Below are 21930 nucleotides of genomic sequence, written 5' to 3' on the forward strand. Positions count from 1 at the left end.
AGATAGAAAGTGACAGAGAGAGAGAACCCGATAGAGAGAGAGAGAACCCGATAAAGATAGAAAGTGACAGTGAGAGAGAGAGAGAACCCGATAAAGAGAGAAAGTGACAGAGAGAGAGAACCCGATAGAGAGAGAGAGAGAGGGAGAACCCGATAGAGAGACAGAGAACCCGATAGATAGAGAGAAAGTGACAGAGAGAGAGAACCCGATAGAGAGAGAGAAAGTGACAGGGAGAGAGGCAGACTGCAGTAGGATGAGTGCAGCTGTTGGGAATTTAGTGTGAAATAAGGCTGTAGGCCTCTCTCTCGTCCTCTCTGTGTGATTGGTTCAGTGTAATGTACCAAAACCCAGTGAACTCTCCCTCTGTCTAATGCCTGGAGACGTCAGGGCCTAGCAGATATAGTACATAGAGAGATGCTATTGGTCAGCAGATATTTAAATTGTATTTATTTAATTAACCTTTTATATAACTAGGCAAGTCAGTTAAGAACAAATTTTTATTTACAATGATGGCCTACCAAAAGGCAAAAGGCCTCCTGCGGGGACGGGGGCTGGGATAAAAAACAAACATTTTTTAAAATAAAAATATAGGACAAAACACACATCACGACAAGAGAGACAACACAGCACTACATAAAGAGAGACCTAAGACAACAACATAGCAAGGCAGCAACACAACATGACAACATAGCAAGGCAGCAACACACCATGACAACACAGCATGGCAGCAGCACGACATGGTAGCAGAGCAACATGACAACAACATGCCAGCAGTACAACATGCTAGCAGCACAACATGGTAGTAGAACAACATGGTAGCAGCACAACATGGTAGCAGCACAACATGGTAGCAGCACAACATGGTAGCAGCACAACATGGTAGCAGCACAACATGGTAGCAGCACAAGATGGCAGCAGAACAACATGGCAGCAGCACAACATGGTAGCAGCACAACATGGTAGCAGCACAACATGGTAGCAGCACAACATGGTAGCAGCACAACATGGTAGCAACAGAACATGGTAGCAGAACAACATGACAACAACATGCCTGCAGCACAACATGGCAGCAGCACAACATGGTAGCAGCACAACATGGTAGCAGCACAACATGGTAGCAGCACAACATGGTAGCAGCACAACATGGTAGCAGCACAACATGGTAGCAGCACAACATGGTAGCAGCACAACATGGTAGCAGCACAACATGGTAGCAGCACAACATGGTAGCAGCACAACATGGTAGCAGCACAAGATGGCAGCAGCACAACATGGTAGCAGCACAACATGGTAGCAGCACAACATGGTAGCAGCACAACATGGTAGTAGAACAACATGGTAGCAGCACAACATGGTAGTAGAACAACATGGTAGTAGAACAACATGGTAGTAGAACAACATGGTAGCAGCACAACATGGTAGTAGAACAACATGGTAGCAGCAAAACATGGTAGCAGCACAAGATGGTAGTAGAACAACATGGTAGCAGCAAAACATGGTAGCAGCACAACATGGTAGTAGAACAACATGGTAGCAGCAAAACATGGTAGCAGCACAACATGGTAGCAGCACAACATGGTAGTAGAACAACATGGTAGCAGCAAAACATGGTAGCAGCACAACATGGTAGTAGAACAACATGGTAGCAGCACAACATGGTAGTAGAACAACATGGTAGTAGAACAACATGGTAGTAGAACAACATGGTAGCAGCACAACATGGTAGTAGAACAACATGGTAGTAGCACAACATGGTAGCAGCACAACATGGTAGCAGAACAACATGGTAGCAGCACAACATGGCAACAGCACAACATGGTAGCAGAACAACATGGTAGCAGCACAACATGGCAACAGCACAACATGGTAGTAGAAGAACATGGTAGCAGCACAACATGGTAGCAGCACAACATGGTAGCAGCACAACATGGTAGTAGAACAACATGGTAGTAGCACAACATGGTAGAAGAGCAACATGGCAACAGCACCACATGGTAGCAGCACAACATGGTAGAAGCACAACATTAACCTTTTATATAACTAGGCAAGTCAGTTAAGAACAAATTTTTATTTACAATGATGGCCTACCAAAAGGCAAAAGGCCTCCTGCGGGGACGGGGGCTGGGATAAAAAACAAACATTTTTTAAAATAAAAATATAGGACAAAACACACATCACGACAAGAGAGACAACACAGCACTACATAAAGAGAGACCTAAGACAACAACATAGCAAGGCAGCAACACAACATGACAACATAGCAAGGCAGCAACACAACATGACAACATAGCATGGCAGCAGCACGACATGGTAGCAGAGCAACATGACAACAACATGCCAGCAGTACAACATGCTAGCAGCACAACATGGTAGTAGAACAACAAGGTAGCAGCACAACATGGTAGCAGCACAACATGGCAGCAGCACAACATGGTAGCAGCACAACATGGTAGCAGCACAACATGGTAGCAGCACAACATGGTAGCAACAGAACATGGTAGCAGAACAACATGACAACAACATGCCAGCAGTACAACATGCTAGCAGCACAACATGGTAGCAGCACAAGATGGCAGCAGAACAACATGGCAGCAGCACAACATGGTAGCAACAGAACATGGTAGCAGAACAACATGACAACAACATGCCTGCAGCACAACATGGCAGCAGCACAACATGGCAGCAGCACAACATGGTAGCAGCACAACATGGTAGCAGCACAACATGGTAGCAGCACAACATGGTAGCAGCACAACATAGTAGCAGCACAAGATGGCAGCAGCACAACATGGTAGCAGCACAACATGGTAGTAGAACAACATGGTAGCAGCACAACATAGTAGCAGCACAACATGGTAGCAGCACAACATGGTAGCAGCACAAGATGGTAGTAGAACAACATGGTAGCAGCACAACATGGTAGTAGCACAACATGGTAGTAGAACAACATGGTAGTAGCACAACATGGTAGCAGCACAACATGGTAGTAGAACAACATGGTAGCAGCACAACATGGTAGTAGCACAACATGGTAGTAGAACAACATGGTAGTAGCACAACATGGTAGCAGCACAACATGGTAGTAGAACAACATGGTAGTAGCACAACATGGTAGCAGCACAACATGGTAGCAACACAACATGGTAGCAGCACAACATGGTAGTAGAACAACATGGTAGCAACACAAGATGGCAGCAGAACAACATGGCAGCAGCACAACATGGTAGCAGAACAACATGGTAGCAGCACAACATGGTAGTAGCACAACATGGTAGCAGCACAACATGGTAGTAGAACAACATGGCAACAGCACAACATGGTAGTAGAAGAACATGGTAGCAGCACAACATGGTAGCAGCACAACATGGTAGCAGCACAACATGGTAGTAGAACAACATGGTAGTAGGACAACATGGTAGCAGCACAACATGGTAGTAGCACAACATGGTAGTAGGACAACATGGTAGTAGCACAACATGGTAGTAGGACAACATGGTAGCAGCACAACATGGTAGTAGAAAACATGGTAGAAACATTATTGGGCAGTGCTCTATACTACAGTTTTCTTTTTGTATTGTGTGAACAGCCACCAGTGCTGGACAGTGGACACTAAAGTATTGTATGGGATTTGTATCTTTATTCAGATTTATAGGTTATTTATACAGGCTATTTATACAGGTTAGCATTAAAGGAAAAATCCACTCAAAAACTATATTTGAATAATTTTGTCATTTGTCCACTCTTGATACAGTACATTCCCAAAATGTTTTGCATGTCAGCGCTCAAGTTTTCAGGTTATAGGTTTTTCAAGAAGCAACATGTCACTTGCCACACCATGATGATCCGGTTTTGAGGTGGCAAGTGAAAACTTGGCTGCTGACATGCAAAATATTTAGGGCTTCTATTAATGCAAAAAATACCAAAATATATTTTTGGAGTGGATTTTTCCTTTAGTCTTCTTTTGGAAGTGAAACCTGTTTGCTTTTGTATCAGTGAACAGAGTAGACTTTTACTGAGAAAATAATGTTTATACAGGTTTTAGAATGGCACGGTTCTAGAATCTGGTTTTTATTTGTCTTAATTGAACCTTTATTTTACCAGGTTGTCCCATTGTGGTCAAAATACCTCAATTTCAAGGGAGATCTGTTCTGGTTTATCTAGTAGTTTACGGCTATAATTACCATATTCCTGCTCTTTAACCATAATTGTGTAAACATTAGGTAGGCCTAATTTACGCTACTTTCCCTGACTCTTGTTGATATTGAAATGCTACACCCATTGAGGTCAGTTCATTACTAGAATGTGTGAAACACACTGATCCTTCTGGTGATTGGCTTGTCTGTGTGTTGTCCTGACTCCTGATCCTTCTGGTGATTGGCTTGTCTGTGTGTTGTCCTGACTCCTGATCCTTCTGGTGATTGGCTTGTCTGTGTGTTGTCCTGACTCCTGATCCTTCTGGTGATTGGCTTGTCTGTGTGTTGTCCTGACTCCTGATCCTTCTGGTGATTGGCTTGTCTGTGTGTCATCCTGATTCCTGATCCTTCTGGTGATTGGCTTGTCTGTGTGTCGTCCTGACTCCTGATCCTTCTGGTGATTGGCTTGTCTGTGTGTCATCCTGATTCCTGATCCTTCTGGTGATTGGCTTGTCTGTGTGTCGTCCTGACTCCTGATCCTTCTGGTGATTGGCTTGTCTGTGTGTCATCCTGATTCCTGATCCTTCTGGTGATTGGCTTGTCTGTGTGTCGTCCTGATTCCTGATCCTTCTGGTGATTGGCTTGTCTGTGTGTCGTCCTGACTCCTGATCCTTCTGGTGATTGGCTTGTCTGTGTGTCATCCTGATTCCTGATCCTTCTGGTGATTGGCTTGTCTGTGTGTCATCCTGATTCCTGATCCTTCTGGTGATTGGCTTGTCTGTGTGTCGTCCTGATTCCTGATCCTACTGGTGATTGGCTTCTCTGTGTGCAGTCTTGAGGGGAAACTTTGCTGTACAGTTCTGAGAATTGAAAACCAGTATTGTAGTGTTGTAAATAAGGCGTTTGCTGCAAAGTAGTCTCTGTCGAGTCCCCAACAACTGGGGACGTTCCAGTTTTCAAAAGAGCCTGTGACACAACTTCCTCTTTTGGACGTTAACAATGAGACACTTCATTTTAACTCCTCCTCCACATTTACTGGATTGGTTGAACAGTACAGAAGAGAACCTCCCCAACAATTTTTCTTCCTGTCAAGGCCAGTATGAAGGGGATCTAGTTTCAGGTGTTTCTTTTATGCCTGCTATGTTAGGTTAGCTACAAAGTGGATGTAAAATACATAGAAATATATTTGTAACCTTTATTTAACTATGGAAGTCAGTTAAGAACAAATTCTTATTTACAATGACGGCCTACACCGGCCAAACCTGGACGACGCTGGGTCAATTGTGCGCCGCCCTATGGGACTCCCAATCACGGACGGTTGTGTCTGTCGTGACGCCTCTAGCACTGAGATGCAGTGCCTTAGACCGCTGCGCTACTCGGGAGTCCAAGAATACATGAAGAAATGTATTTCATTACATGGGTTATTGTCAGATGATTGCTAATGAAATTGCAGAGAGTTTGTCCCATTAACCCAGTGTTTCCCAAACTAGGGGTCGCGGGTCGACTGATTTGAAAATGGGGTCGCGAGAGAAACGGGGAAAAAAAGGGAAAAGGTTTAGACCAGGCACTAAATCAGGCTGAGGGGGAAAGGTTTAGACCAGGCACTAAATCAGGCTGATGGGAAAGGTTTAGACCAGGCACTAAATCAGGCTGAGGGGGAAAGGTTTAGACCAGGCACTAAATCAGGCTGAGGGGGAAAGGTTTAGACCAGGCATTAAATCAGGCTGAGGGGGAAAGGTTTAGACCAGGCACTAAATCAGGCTGAGGGGGAAAGATTTAGACCAGGCACTAAATCAGGCTGAGGGGGAAAGGTTTAGACCAGGCACTAAATCAGGCTGAGGGGGAAAGGTTTAGACCAGGCACTAAATCAGGCTGAGGTGGAAAGGTTTCGACCAGGCACTAAATCAGGCTGAGGGGGAAAGTTACATCGTCAATGATGATTTTCTTTTCTACAACGAAGATTATACGCAATTATTGGCTGATAATCTTCTGAACTTCCCAATACCTTTCTAATGCATTTAATTCACTTCAAACCATACTTCCTTCAGATCGAAATACTGTCAAAAGTACTCACACTGATTTGTAATAAATTGTCATAGCCCCAATTAAAGAAGTAAACATTGGCCGTTGATTACATCACTTTTTTTTTTTACATGGTGGGGTCGCAAAAAACATTTGATATCAAAATGGGTTCTTGGACCAAAAAAGTTTTCGAACCACTGCATTAAACTTTCTGCAGAAAGGTGTTTTGAAATATTAACTTTTAAATGCGCTGAACTGTACATGTAGCTTCCTCTTCATCCCTGTGTGACTTACTTGGTAGAGCATGGCACTTACAATGTCAGAGTTGTGGGTCAATTCCCGCTTGGGACACACACACACACACACACACACACACACACACACACACACACACACACACACACACACACACACACACATATATGCACTGTGGTGTTTCAGGCAGAGATAAGTGACCTCTCCCTGTCCCCTGTCTCTGTGGTGTTTCAGGCAGAGATAAGTGACCTCTCCCTGTCCCTTGTCTCTGTGGTGTTTCAGGCAGAGATAAGTGACCTCTCCCTGTCCCTTGTCTCTGTGGTGTTTCAGGCAGAGATAAGTGACCTCTCCCTGTCCCCTGTCTCTGTGGTGTTTCAGGCAGAGATAAGTGAACTCTCCCTGTCCCTTGTCTCTGTGGTGTTTCAGGCAGAGATAAGTGACCTTTCCCTGTCCCCTGTCTCTGTGGTGTTTCAGGCAGAGATAAGTGACCTCTCCCTGTCCCCTGTCTCTGTGGTGTTTCAGGCAGAGATAAGTGACCTCTCCCTGTCCCCTGTCTCTGTGGTGTTTCAGGCAGAGATAAGTGACCTCTCCCTGTCCCCTGTCTCTGTGGTGTTTCAGGCAGAGATAAGTGACCTCTCCCTGTCCCCTGTCTCTGTGGTGTTTCAGGCAGAGATAAGTGACCTCTCCCTGTCCCCTGTCTCTGTGGTGTTTCAGGCAGAGATAAGTGACCTCTCCCTGTCCCCTGTCTCTGTGGTGTTTCAGGCAGAGAAAAAAGCCCAACTGGTGTCAGTGTTGAACTTAATGGAGGACCATGAGGAGATGGAGCCTGAGCCACAACAGAAAGAAGAGGTGTCAGTCATCACACCCCACCAGCAACAACAACAACAGCAGCAGCCCACGGAACCAGCGTCCCCGACTGTGGCCACCACACCTGAACCTGTCCCCATGGCAGGAGGGGACAAGACATCCCCCAAGACTGCCGATACTGAGCCGGAGTACGAGGTAAACACACGGTGTAGCAATTACATATAATGTATACCATTTAGCAGACACTGACTGATAGTTCAGTGAGTTTGTTAGTTTGGGTATGTGATGATCCCTGTAGTACAGGTGTGGTTTTAGCATTGGGGAGCTGGTGTGGGGAGGCTGAGGGGGTTCTCCTTTTATGTATTTATTTAATCTTTATTTTACTAGGCAAGTCAGTTAAGAACAAATTCTTATTTACAATGTCGACCTACCCCAACCCGGACGACGCTGGTGCCACTTGTGTGCCGCCCTATGGGACTCCCAATCACGGACGGTTGTGATACAGCCTGGAATCGAACCAGGGTCTGTAGTGACGCCTCTAGCATTGAGATGCAGTGCCTTAGACCGCTGCGCCACTCTGGAACCCCTGGTGGTGTTATTGTTGTTGACCGTTGTTGTTGTTGTCCTGTAGGACGGGCGGGATTTCGGCATTGGGGAGCTGGTGTGGGGGAAGCTGAGGGGGTTTTCCTGGTGGCCTGGTCGTATTGTCTCCTGGTGGATGACCGGACGCAGCCGAGCTGCCGAGGGGACACGATGGGTCATGTGGTTCGGTGACGGAAAATTCTCAGTGGTGAGTAAAAAACTGTAAAACAGGGCAACAGTGTTGTGTTCGGTAGGCACCAAACAGATGAAAACAGAGTGGACAGAGTGAAATTAATCTGGATTAATTTGCCCAATAAGAAACAGTCATTTTCAGTTTCCGTTTTAAAACGTTTTGCTACAGTGTACCCTACTGAACACCACCCATTATAAACAACATTTCTGTTCCACTAATTAAACAATAAATTAAAAAGATCAATGACAATGTTGTGTTGTACAGGTGTGTGTAGAGAAACTGTTGCCTTTCAGTTCCTTCTCCAACGCCTTCCATCAGCCGACCTTCATCAAGCAGCCCATGTATAAGAAAGCCATCTACGAGGTGCTACAGGTCAGTATGGGGTTAGCTTTCATTGTTTCATTCACAGTACTCAGTCGTTTCCCATCACAGTCTTCGCAGCGGGTTAAACTGGTTGAAATTACGTCATTATTACCAGTTCACAACTAGACCTGGAGTATAATCTGGTTGTAATGGATTATAATCAGGTTGTAATGGATTATAATCTAGTTGTAATGTATTATAATCTGGTTGTAATGGATTATAATCTGGTTGTAATTTATTATAATCTCGTAATGGATTATGATCTCGTTGTAATTGATTATAATCTGGTTGTAATGGATTATAAATTCATTGTAATGATTGTAGTTTGATTGTGATAATGTCATGTCTACCCAGCTTTGTGTGCTGGGAGGGATAGCTCAAAGATACAGCACATCTCAAAACCAAAGACCATAGGTAGGCAACTAGATTCAGCTGCGGGGTCGATTTTTGTCTAAGAGGAGTTTTTGGGGTGCCGGAACATACTTATAATAATTTTGAACGCTCCAAATTTACCACAACTAAGGTCAAAAAGAGATTAGTTCTTTAGTCCTTTTGGAAGTTTTTCTTGGTAAGCCATTCCCCTGCCATAGACTGTTGAAAGAGGCATCAAACCTTCTAGAAAGGTGATGCCGATGTGCCATTGAGCAAGGCCCTTAACCCTAATTGGCTCCAGGTCCGGTGATGATAATTGCTGACCCTGGCCGTGATCCAATCTCCGAGGGAGTCACAGGGGGAGTTGGGATGTGTAAAAAATGACAGTAATGACAGAGGCTTATAATACCTACTGTAAATCTCTGGATAAGAGCGTCTGCTAAGTGACTCATTACTGTAAATATTTCTGGATAAGAGCGTCTGCTAAATGACTCATTACTGTAAATCTCTCTGGATAAAAGTGTCTGCTAAATGACTCATTACTGTAAATCTCTCTGGATAAAAGTGTCTGTTAAATGACTCATTACTGTAAATCTCTCTGGATAAAAGCGTCTGCTAAATGACTCATTACTGTAAATCTCTCTGGATAAGAGCGTCTTCTAAATGACTCATTACTGTAAATCTTTCTGGATAAGAGCATCTGCTAAATGACTAAAATGTCAATGTATATACCTGCTAGTATACATACATACAGTGTATTCGGAAAGTATTCAGACCCCTTGACTTTTTCTACATTTTGTTACGTTACAGCCTTATTCTAAAATGGATTACATTTTAGTTTTTTTCCTCATCAATCTAAACACAAACCCCATAATGACAAATCAAAAACAGGTTTTAAGAACATTTTGCAAATTTATTACAAATTAAAAACTGAAATATTTCATTTGCATAAGTATTCAAATCCTTTACTCAGTACTTTGTTGAAGCACATTTGGCAGCAATTTCAGCCTTGATTCTTATGGGGTACGACGCTACAAGCTTGGCACACCTGTATTTGGGGAGTTTCTCCCATTCTTCTCTGCAGATCCCCTCAAGCTCTGTTAGGTTGGATGGGGAGCGTCACTGCACAGCTATTTTCAGGTCTCACCAGAGATGTTCGATCGGGTTCAAGTCCGGGCTCTGGCTGGTCCACCCAAGGATATTCAGAGAATTGTCCCAAAGCCACTCCTGCGATGTCTTGACTGTGTGCTTAGGGTCGTTGTCTTGTTGGAAGGTGAACCTTCGTTCCAATCTGAGGTTCCGAGAGCTCTGGAGCAGGTCTTCATCAAGGATCTCTCTGTACTTTGCTACATCTTTCCCTCAATCCTGACTAGTCTCCCAGTCCTTGCCGCTGAAAAACATCCCCACAGCATGATGCTGCCTCCACCATACTTCACCGTAGGGATGGTGTGAGGTTTCCGCCAGACGTTACTCTTGGCATTCAGGCCAAATAGTTCAATCTTGGTTTCTCATGTTTCTCATGGTCTGAGAGTCCTTTAGGTGCCTTTTGGCAAACTCCAAGCAGGCTGTCATGTTTCCGTCTGGCCATTTCCGTCTGGCTTCCGTCTGGCCATTCTACCATAAAGGCCTAATTGGTGGAGTGCTGCAGAGATGGTTGTCCTTCTGGAAGGTTCTCCCATCTTTACAGAGGAGCTCTGTCAGAGTGACCATGTGGTTCTTGGTCATTTCCCTGACCAAGACCCTTCTCCCCCGATTGCTCAGTTTGGCCGGGCGGCCAGCTCTAGAAAGAGTCTTGGTAGTTCAAACTTCTTTCTTTTAAGAATGATGGAGGCCACTGTTTTCTTGGGGACCTTCAATGCTGCAGACATGTTTTGGTACCCTTCCCCAGATCTGTGCCTCGACACAATCCTATCTTGGAGCTCCACGGACAATTACTTCAACCTCATGGCTTGGTTTTTGCTCGGACATGCACTGTCAACTGTGGGACCATATATAGACAAGTGTGTGCCTTTCCAAATCATGTCCAATCAATTGGATTTACCACAGTGGACTCCAATCAAGTTGTACAAACATCTCAAGGATGATCAATGGAAACAGGATGTACCTGAGCTCAATTTCGAGTGTCAAAGGAAAGTAATTTCTGTTTTTTATATTTAATACATTTGTAGAAACTTTGAAAAATCTGTTTTCACTTTGTCATTATGGGGTATTGTGTGTAGATTGATGAGGAATTTGTTTTATTCAATCAGTTTTAGAATAAAGCTGTAAAGTAACATTATGTGGAAAAGGGGGAAGGGGTCTGAATACTTTGCGAATGCGCTGTACATACAGTGGGCTACGAAATGATTGACACCCTTGATAAAGACGAGCATAAATGACTGTATAAAATAAACTATTTAGATACTGAGCTATATTGTATGCTCCCAAAAATTGGGGAATAATAGTATTCTATACTAATACAATTGCTCAGAGAAAGCGATTTTGTTTAACAAGTAATAATTTTTTCTCAAAAAGATGGGAGTAAAATGTATTGACACCCCGTTTTCAATACCTTTCAATACCTCACCTTGCGAGGATAACGGCACTGAGCCTTTTCTAAAATGTTTTATTAGTTGGAGAACACATTGGGAGGGATCTTAGACCATTCCTCCATACAGAATCTTTCCAGATCCTTGATATCCTTCGTCTGCGCTTATGGACATCCCTCTTCAATTCAAACCACACGTTTTCAACGTTTCAAATGTCCTGGTACTGAGTAAAGTTCATGATGCCGTTGACCTTAACAAGGATCGGTGGAAACAAAATAGCACCATAACAACAAAGATCCACCACCATATTTTAAAGTAGGTATTGGGTTATTTTCTACTGATCCGTTCTCATTTAGACGCCAAACCCACCGCTGGTGGGCGTGGCCAAATAGCTCTATTTTCATATTATCTGACCAAAGCACCGGTTCCAGTCCAAGTACCAACGACTTTTAGCAAACTCCACGCGTTTACATTTGTTGAATGACATGAAAATAGAGACGTTTTACTTCTTAAGCAAGACAAAGCAAATGTATTAGTATAAAATAATATAATTTCCCCCACAAAATGTTTGCATACAATATAGCTCAGTATTTTAATTATTTATTTTACATAGTCATTTTTGCTCATCTTTATCAATCATTTCGGACCCCACTGTACACACACACACACACACACACACACACACACACACACACACACACACACACACACACACACACATGATGATAACACTGACAGGTCACGTCTCTTTGCAGATGGCTAGCACCCGTGCAGGCAAAACCTTCCTTGCCTGTCCAGAGAGCGATGAGACAGACACCTCCAAGTCAGTGGATCTACACAACAACCAGATGATAGATTGGGCTGTGACAGGCTTCCAACCCACCGGGCCCAAGGGCCTAGAGCCACCAGAAGGTAAGTTAAAGTTTTATGTTTATTTTACAATGATTTGTAGTGAATATATTGGAAATCACCTGAGCTTAGAGCAACCTGAAGGCAAGAGGAGCTCATATCATGTTATAACCCTTCTAATAAGACATGAAGGCTCATACCTACAATACCATTGTAGTGTCCACGTTACAGTGGCCAAGGGAAATGTGTCCTCTGCTCCCTTCTCAACTCCCACCGAGACAGCACACATCACACACAGTTGAGAGACGTACAGGGCCAGACTGCAGCTGGAGAGCATGTTGTGGGGATAAGGGCCTTGCTCAAGGGCCCAACGGTAGGGGAATGTCTTTAGGATGTGATCCCAGCAGCCCTCCAGTTGCCAGATCAATTCCCCCCTTTTTTCCAGCGCCTGGCCCGGGATTCAGACTGGCCACCTTGCGGCTACAGGTCCAACTCCTTAGCCGCTGGGCTACCTACCGCCCCTACCTACCTACACGCTTATAAACAAGTAATAATACAATATACCGGCAGGCTTTAAGTAAAGTGTTGCCGAAATGAGCGCCACAAAGAAAGCGGAAGCTCAATTTCTACACCATATGCTAGATGTATTACACAACAGCTAACATGGCACATAATGGGGAAATAAAGAATCTGACTTGGGTTGTCCTTTGGAAGTACTCTGTTTTCCTCTGCTTATCAGAGGTGTTTATTGTCTTACTCATATGCCCCGCCCACCAGAGGAGCGTAACCCATATAAGGAGGTGTACCCTGACGTCTGGGTGGAGCCAGAGGCGGCAGCCTACACACCCCCTCCAGCCAAAAAGCCTCGCAAAAGCACAGCAGCCGAGAAACCCAAGGTCAAGGAGATGATTGACGAGGGGACGAGAGGTAAGGCGGCTCCTTTAAGTGGCTTAAATAGGGGTTGCGACCCCTATATACTTCCTCCTCAGGGAGGATCTCAGGGCTGTGTGTGTGTGTGTGTGTGTGTGTGTGTGTGTGTGTGTGTGTGTGTGTGTGTGTGTGTGTGTGTGTGTGTGTGTGTGTGTGTGTGTGTGTGTGTGTGTGTGTGTGTGTGTGTGTGTGTGTGTGTGTGTGTGTGTGTGGTGACAGGTTAGCAGGTGCTTGTACTAGAAGTCAAAGGGTTAACACATCAAATCTGTTAATGAGTGTAGGTGTTGTATGTTATGTAGCTGGTAAGTGTTATGTAGCTCTTATCTAGCTTTTATGTAGTTGTTATAAATGTACTCAGCCTAACTCTCGTTATAATACACTTTATATTGTAGATAGATCTATTTAATGTATTTAAAGCAAATGGAGGGGTAGGAGGAAGTATGTCTGCAGTTCTTTTGTTTGTTTACATATCTTGAAGATGTCGTCTGTAAAGATGTATCTGTCTGCAGATGTAAACAACAGTAAACATGCATATCATATCCTGATATCCTGATATGAAACTGTCTGTCTGTTTCCAGAGAGACTCGTGTATGAAGTGAGACAGAAGTGCAGAAGCATAGAGGGTAAGTGTTCTGTCTCTGTGTTCAGACAGCCAGGGTCGTGTTCAACCAGGGTCAGACAGCTAGGGTCGTGTTCAGACAGCCAGGGTCGTGTTCAACCAGGGTCAGACAGCTAGGGTCGTGTTCTGACAGCCAGGGTCGTGTTCAACCAGGGTCAGACAGCTAGGGTCGTGTACAGACAGCCAGGGTCGTCTTCAGACAGCCAGGGTCGTCTTCAGACAGCCAGGGCCGTCTTCAGATAGCCAGGGTCGTGTACATACTTCCAGGGTCGTGTTTAGACAGCCAGGGTCGTGTTCAGACAGCCAGGGTCGTGTTCAGACAGCCAGGGTCGTCTACAGACAGCCAGGGTTGTGTACAGACAGCCAGGGTCGTGTTCAGACAGTCAGGGTTGTCTACAGACAGCCAGGGTTGTGTACAGACAGCCAGGGTCGTCTTCAGACAGCCAGGGTCATGTTCAGACAGCTAGGGTCGTGTTCAGACAGCCAGGGTCGTGTACAGACAGCCAGGGTTGTGTACAGACAGCTAGGGTCGTGTTCAGACAGCCAGGGTCGTGTTCAGACAGCCAGGGTCGTGTACAGGCAGCCAGGGTCATGTTCAGACAGCCAGGCTCATGTTCAGGTAGCCAGGCTCATGTTCAGGTAGCCAGGCTCATGTTCAGGGAACCAGGCTCGTGTTCAGTAGGCATCAAACGGAACAAAGTGACTATTTTATATCCTCAAAGCATATTGGCTTTCCTTATGAAATGTACATTCTTCTCACATCTGTTCAGTTATGCCTTTTGAATCCAAGGCAGGGTGCATGGCAGTGGGGTTTTCAGACCTCCAGTTGGTCTTGTGTACATTGAACTTTCTTGACATTGGATTGCGCAGTCAGGTGGAATAGAGTAAATAGGCATTTTAACATCATAGATTTAGCCGGTGGTAACTTGTGGAATAGACACTGGCTGGAATGCGGTTTTAACCAATCAGCATTCAGGATTAGACCCACACGTTGTATAAATGTTCATAAAGGACTCTGTTTACGCACCTTTTTCTTTTGTAAGTAGTTGCTAGGCGCCTATTATGTTAAAGCACCGTCTCTCCATCAGAAATCAGTTACCCACTTATTGATTTACATCTCTGAGCGATCAGGGTTTACCCACTTGTTGGTTTTACCACTACGTCTCTGGCTTGCACCAATTACATTCTGTCTTACTCCACAGACATCTGCATCTCCTGTGGAAGTTTGAATGTTTCCCGTGAACACCCTCTGTTTGCTGGAGGAATGTGCCAGAGCTGTAAGGTAAGGAGGGAAGAAGAGGCCATCGAGGCCAGGAAGTCAGGACTAGCTGTAGGAGGCAGTACTAGTTGTAGGAGTCAGGACTAGCTGTAGGAGGCAGGACTAGTTGTAGGAGTCAGGACTAGCTGTAGGAGTCAGGACTAGTTGAAGGAGTCAGGACTAGCTGTAGGTGGCAGGACTAGTTGTAGGAGTCAGGACTAGCTGTAGGAGTCAGGACTAGTTGTAGGAGTCAGGACTAGCTGTAGGAGGCAGGACTAGTTGTAGGAGTCAGGACTAGCTGTAGGAGGCAGGACTAGTTGTAGGAGTCAGGACTAGTTGTAGGAGTCAGGACTAGTTGTAGGAGTCAGGACTAGTTGTAGGAGTCAGGACTAGCTGTAGGAGTCAGGACTAGTTGTAGGTGTCAGGACTAGCTGTAGGAGTCAGGACTAGTTGTAGGAGTCAGGACTAGTTGTAGGAGTCAGGACTAGCTGTAGGAGTCAGGACTAGTTGTAGGAGTCAGGACTAGTTGTAGGAGTCAGGACTAGCTGTAGGAGTCAGGACCAACTGTAGGAGTCAGGAATAGTTGTAGGAGTCAGGACTAGCTGTATGAGTCAGGACTAGTTGTAGGAGTCAGGACTAGCTGTAGGAGTCAGGACTAGTTGTAGGAGTCAGGACTAGTTGTATGTGGCAGGACTAGTTGTAGGAGTCAGGACTAGCTGTAGGAGTCAGGACTAGTTGTAGGAGTCAGGACTAGCTGTAGGAGGCAGGACTAGTTGTAGGAGTCAGGACTAGCTGTAGGAGGCAGGACTAGTTGTAGGAGTCAGGACTAGTTGTAGGAGTCAGGACTAGTTGTAGGAGTCAGGACTAGTTGTAGGAGTCAGGACTGGCTGTAGGAGTCAGGACTAGCTGTAGGAGTCAGGACTAGTTGTAGGTGTCAGGACTAGCTGTAGGAGTCAGGACTAGTTGTAGGAGTCAGGACTAGTTGTAGGAGTCAGGACTAGCTGTAGGAGTCAGGACTAGTTGTAGGAGTCAGGACTAGTTGTAGGAGTCGGGACTAGCTGTAGGAGTCAGGACCAACTGTAGGAGTCAGGAATAGTTGTAGGAGTCAGGACTAGCTGTATGAGTCAGGACTAATTGTAGGAGTCATGACTAACTGTAGGAGTCAGGACTAGCTGTAGGAGTCAGGACTCGTTGTAGGAGTCAGGAACAGCTGTAGGAGTCAGAACTAACTGTAGGAGTCAGGACTAGCTGTAGGAGGCAGGACTAGTTGTAGGAGTCAGGACCAGCTGTAGGAGTCAGGACCAGCTGTAGGAGTCAGGACCAGCTGTAGGAGTCAGGACCAGCTGTAGGAGTCAGGACTAGTTGTAGGAGTCAGGTCTAGTTGTAGGAGTCAGGACTAGCTGTAGGAGTCATGACTAATTGTAGGAGTCAGGAACAGCTGTAGGAGTCAGGACTAGCTGTATGAGTCAGGACTAGCTGTATGAGTCAGGACTCGTTGTAGGAGTCAGGAACAGCTGTAGGAATCAGAACTAACTGTAGGAGTCAGGAATAGTTGTAGGAGTCAGGACTAGTTGTAGGAGTCAGGACTAGCTGTAGGAGTCAGGACTAGTTGTAGGAGTCAGGACTAGTTGTAGGAGTCAGGACTAGCTGTAGGAGTCAGAACTAACTGTAGGAGTCAGGACTAGCTGTAGGAGGCAGGACTAGTTGTAGGAGTCAGGACCAGCTGTAGGAGTCAGGACCAGCTGTAGGAGTCAGGACCAGCTGTAGGAGTCAGGACTAGTTGTAGGAGTCAGGACTAGTTGTAGGAGTCAGGACTAGCTGTAGGAGTCAGGACTAGCTGTATGAGTCAGGACTAGTTGTAGGAGTCAGGACTAGCTGTAGGAGTCAGGACTAGCTGTATGAGTCAGGACTAGCTGTATGAGTCAGGACTCGTTGTAGGAGTCAGGACTAGTTGTAGGAGTCAGGACTCGTTGTAGGAGTCAGGACCAACTGTAGGAGTCAGGACTCGTTGTAGGAGTCAGGACTCGTTGTAGGAGTCAGGACCAACTGTAGGAGTCAGGACTAGTTGTAGGAGTCAGGACTAGTTGTAGGAGTCAGGACTAGTTGTAGGAGTCAGGACTAGCTGTAGGAGTCAGGACTAGTTGTAGGAGTCAGGACTAGTTGTAGGAGTCAGGAACAGCTGTAGGAGTCAGAACTAACTGTAGGAGTCAGGACTAGCTGTAGGAGGCAGGACTAGTTGTAGGAGTCAGGACCAGCTGTAGGAGTCAGGACTAGCTGTAGGAGTCAGGACCAGCTGTAGGAGTCAGGACCAGCTGTAGGAGTCAGGACTAGTTGTAGGAGTCAGGACTAGTTGTAGGAGTCAGGTCTAGTTGTAGGAGTCAGGACTAGCTGTAGGAGTCATGACTAATTGTAGGAGTCAGTAACAGCTGTAGGAGTCAGGACCAGCTGTAGGAGTCAGGACCAGCTGTAGGAGTCAGGACCAGCTGTAGGAGTCAGGACTAGTTGTAGGAGTCAGGACTAGTTGTAGGAGTCAGGACTAGTTGTAGGAGTCAGGTCTAGTTGTAGGAGTCAGGACTAGCTGTAGGAGTCATGACTAATTGTAGGAGTCAGGAACAGCTGTAGGAGTCAGGACTAGCTGTATGAGTCAGGACTAGCTGTATGAGTCAGGACTCGTTGTAGGAGTCAGGAACAGCTGTAGGAGTCAGAACTAACTGTAGGAGTCAGGAATAGTTGTAGGAGTCAGGACTAGTTGTAGGAGTCAGGACTAGTTGTAGGAGTCAGGACTAGCTGTAGGAGTCAGGACTAGCTGTAGGAGTCAGGACTAGTTGTAGGAGTCAGGACTAGCTGTAGGAGTCAGGACCAACTGTAGGAGTCAGGACTAGTTGTAGGAGTCAGGACTAGTTGTAGGAGTCAGGACTAGCTGTAGGAGTCAGGACCAGCTGTAGGAGTCAGGACCAACTGTAGGAGTCACGACCAACTGTAGGAGTCAGGACTCGTTGTAGGAGTCAGGACCAGCTGTAGGAGTCAGGACTCGTTGTAGGAGTCAGGACCAGCTGTAGGAGTCAGGACTAGCTGTATGAGTCAGGACTAGTTGTAGGAGTCAGGAATAGTTGTAGGAGTCAGGACCAACTGTAGGAGTCAGGACTCGTTGTAGGAGTCAGGACCAGCTGTAGGAGTCAGGACTCGTTGTAGGAGTCAGGACTCGTTGTAGGAGTCAGGACTCGTTGTAGGAGGCAGGACTAGTTGTAGGAGTCAGGACCAGCTGTAGGAGTCAGGACTAGCTGTATGAGTCAGAACTAACTGTAGGAGTCAGTGTTAGTTGTAGGTGTCAATGCGAGTTGTCGGAGTCAGTGCTAGCTGTAGGGATCAGGACTAACTGTAGGAGGGCTGTATGTATCAATTGTCTGCAGCAGGAGTGCTGACTTCAGTAAATCAATCACATTTATTTATAAAGCCTTTTTTACATCAGCCCGATGTCACAAAGTATCTTTACAGAAACCCAGCCAAAAACCCAAACATCAAGCAATACAGATGTAGAAGCACGGTGGCTAGGAAAAACTCCCTAGTAAGGCAGGAACATAGGAAGAAACCTAGAGAGGAACCAGGCTCTGAGGGGTGGCCAGTCTTCTTCTGGCTGTGCCCGGGTGGAGACTGTAACAGAACATGGCCAAGATGTTCAAACGTTCATAGATGACCAGCAGGGTCAAATAATAATAATCACAGTGGTTGTAGAGAGTGCAACAGAGGGTGCAACAGGTCAGCACCTCAGGAATAAATGTCAGTTGGCATTTCATAGCCCAGCTTCAGAGTTCGAGACAGCAGGTGCGGTAGAAAGAGAGAGTCGAAAACAGTAGGTCCGGGACAAGGTAGCACGTCCTGAACAGGTCAGCATTCCATAGCCACAGGCAGAACAGTTGAAACTGGGGCAGCAGCACGACCAGGTGGACCTGAGGCATGGTCCCAGGGCTCAGGTCCTCAGAGAGGGGAGGGAGAGGGCGAGGGAGAGAGAGAGAATTAAAGGGAGCATACTTAAATTCACACAGGACACCGGATAAGAGAGGAGAATTACACCAGATATAACAGACTGACCCTAGCCCCCCTACACATAAACTATTGCAGCATAGATACTGGAGGCTGAGACAGGAGGGGTCGCGAGACACTGTGGCCCCGCCCGACAATACCCCCAGACAGGGCCAACCAGGCAGGATATGACTCCACCCACTTTGCCGAAGCACAGCCCCAACACCACTAGAGGGATATCCGCAAACCACCAACTTACTATTCTGAGAAAAGGCTGAGTATAGCCCATGAAGATCTCCCCCACTGCACAAACCAAGGGTGAGCCAATCCGGACAGGAAGATTATGTCAGTGACTCAACCCACTCAAGTGACGCACACATCCTAGGGACGGCATGGAAGAGCACTAGTAAGCCAGTGACTGAGCCCACCGTAAAGGGTCAGAGGCAGATAATCCCAGTGGAGAGAGGGGAACCGCTCCAGTGCCTTTCCGTTCACCTTCACACCTCTGGGCCAGAATACACTAAATCATAGGACCTACTGAAGAGATGAATCTTCAATAAAGACTTAAAGGTCAAGACCGAGTGCGTCTCTCACATTGATAGGCAGACCATTCGATAAAAATGGAGCTCTATAGGAGTAAGCCCTGCTTCCAACTGTTTGCATAGAAATTCTAGGGACAATAAAGAAGACCTGTGTCTTGTAATAGTAGGTATGTACAGCAGGACCAAATCGGAGAGGTAGGTAGTAGCATGCCCATGTAATGCTTTGTAGGTTAGCAGTAAAACCTTGAAATCAGCCCTAGCCTTAACAGAAAGCCAGTGTAGAGAGGCTAGCACTGGAGTAATATGATCAAATTTTTTGGTTCTCGTCAAGATTCTAGCATTAACTGAAGTTTATTCAGTGCATTATCCGGGTAGCCGGAAAGTAGAGCATTGCAGTAGTCTAATCTAGAAGTGACAAAAGCATGGATTAGCTTTTCTGCATAATTTTTGGACAAAACATTTCAGATTTTTTGCAATGTTACGAAGATGGAAAAAAGCTGTACTTGAAATATTCTTGATATGGTTGTCAAAAGAGAGATCAGGGTCCAGAGTAACGCCAAGGTCCTTCAGTTTTATTTGAGATGACTGTACAACCATCAACATTAATTGTCAGATACTACAGAAGATCTCTTTGTTTCTTGAGACCTAGAACTAGCAACTCTGTTTTGTCCGAGTTTAATAGTAAAACATTTGCCGCCATCCACTTCCTTATGTCTGAAATACAGGCTTCCAGGGAGGGAAATTTTGGGGCTTCACCGTGTTTCATCGGAATGTACAGCTGTGTATCATCCGCATAGCAGTAAAAGTTAACATTATGTTTCTGAATGACAGCCTCCCGAGTGGCGCAGTGGTCTAAGGCACTGCATCGCAGTGCTAGCTGTGTCACTAGAGATCCTGGTTCGTGTCCATGCTCTTTCGCAGCTGGCTGCAACCAGGAGACCCATGGGGTGGTGCACAATTGGCCCAATTGTCTGGGTTAGGGGAGGGTTTGGCCAGCAACAATATTCTTGTCCCATCGCGCACTAGCGACTCCAGTAGCGGGCCGGGCGCAATGCACGCTGACATGGTTGCCAGGTGTACGGTGTTTCCTCTGACACATTGGTGCGGCTGGCTTCCGGGTTAAGCGGTTGTGTCAAGAAGTAGTGCGGCTTGGCTGGGTTGTGTTTCGGGGGACGCACAGCTCTCAACCATCGCTTCTCCCGAGTCCATACGGGAGTTGCAGTGACTACCAATTGGCTACCACAAAATTGGGGAGAAAAATGGGTAAAAAAAATAATAAAATATATTAATATTTTTTACGAATGACATCACCACGAGGTAAAATATATAGCAAAAACAATAGTGGTCCTAAAACGGAACCTTGAGGAACACCAAAACTTACAATTGATTTGTCAGAGAACAAACCATCCACAGAGACAAACTGATATCTTTCCGACAGATAAGATCTAAACCAGGCCAGAACTTGTCCGTGTAGACCAATTACATCTCTCCAAAAGAATGTAGTGATCGATGGTATCAAAAGCAGCACTAAGGTCTAGGAGCACGACGACAAATGCAGAGCCTTGTTCTGATGCCATTAAAAGGTCATTTACCACCTTCACAAGTGCAGTCTCAGTGCTATGATGGGGTCTAAAACCAGACTGAAGCATTTCGTATACATTGTTTGTCTTCAGGAAGGCAGTGAGTTGCTGCGCAACAGCTGTAAAAAAAAATTTGAGAGGAGTGGGAGAGTCGATATAGGCCGATAGTTTTTTATATTTTCTGGGCCAAGGTTTTCCTTTTTCAAAAGAGGCTTTATTACTGACACTTTTAATGAGTTTGGTACACATCCGGTGGATAGGGAATAGGGAGCCGTTTATTATGTTCAACATAGGAGGGCCAAGCACAGGAAGTAGCTCTTTCAGTAGTTTAGTTGGAATAGGGTCCAGTATGCAGCTTGAAGGTTTAGAGGCCATGACTATTTTCATGAATGTGTCAAGCAGTGGCGTGCCGTGGGCCTGGGGCCTGGGCCTTCAGTGAGGTCCTACACAGTCCCACCCGAATTAATCCACCTCTTATTACCATCATTATGATGCCATGGCTCTAGACTCTATACATTTATATTTACCTTTTCATTGTGCAGCTCCGTTGCCCTGCGCGCTTGTTCGTTGAGCTGTAGATCCACTCGGGTGTCCCCAAAAGTTTTCAAAAGCACCATTGCTTGTAAGTGCCCAGCCGTACTTTGGTGTCTCGTTGCTGCCTTGGTTAGACAACTCAAGTTTGCAAAGCCAGTGTGGCTCCAACACCAAATCGATCACTTGCAAATAATAGGCATTCCCAGCAGTACAGTTTGCAGTGCTTCTCGGAGCCTGTGAGCCATTGATAGCGCTCGTAGTTGGAACTTTGAAAGTGGCGAACGAACCCCTTTCCCGCCTGTGACAGGCTTTGTAGCGTCGGCATCGGGCAACCTCTCCTTAC

The 21930-nt window shown here is 45.8% G+C and overlaps 1 protein-coding gene across 7 annotated transcripts in view; it reads left to right on the top strand.

Moving 5' to 3' along the window:
* LOC129813144 (DNA (cytosine-5)-methyltransferase 3A-like) overlaps window positions 1-21930 on the top strand; it is a 48659-nt gene that overhangs the window by 12958 nt on the left and 13771 nt on the right. For all 7 annotated transcript variants that reach the window (XM_055865363.1, XM_055865362.1, XM_055865365.1 and 4 more), the window contains 7 exons: window positions 7173-7412; window positions 7849-8007; window positions 8257-8364; window positions 12011-12167; window positions 12882-13031; window positions 13613-13657; window positions 14856-14935. In XM_055865363.1, the coding sequence (XP_055721338.1) occupies window positions 7173-7412; window positions 7849-8007; window positions 8257-8364; window positions 12011-12167; window positions 12882-13031; window positions 13613-13657; window positions 14856-14935 (939 nt within the window). The remainder of the gene's footprint in view (window positions 1-7172; window positions 7413-7848; window positions 8008-8256; window positions 8365-12010; window positions 12168-12881; window positions 13032-13612; window positions 13658-14855; window positions 14936-21930) is intronic.

Source organism: Salvelinus fontinalis, chromosome 16, assembly GCF_029448725.1.
Source record: "Salvelinus fontinalis isolate EN_2023a chromosome 16, ASM2944872v1, whole genome shotgun sequence".
Lineage (NCBI taxonomy): Eukaryota > Metazoa > Chordata > Actinopteri > Salmoniformes > Salmonidae > Salvelinus > Salvelinus fontinalis.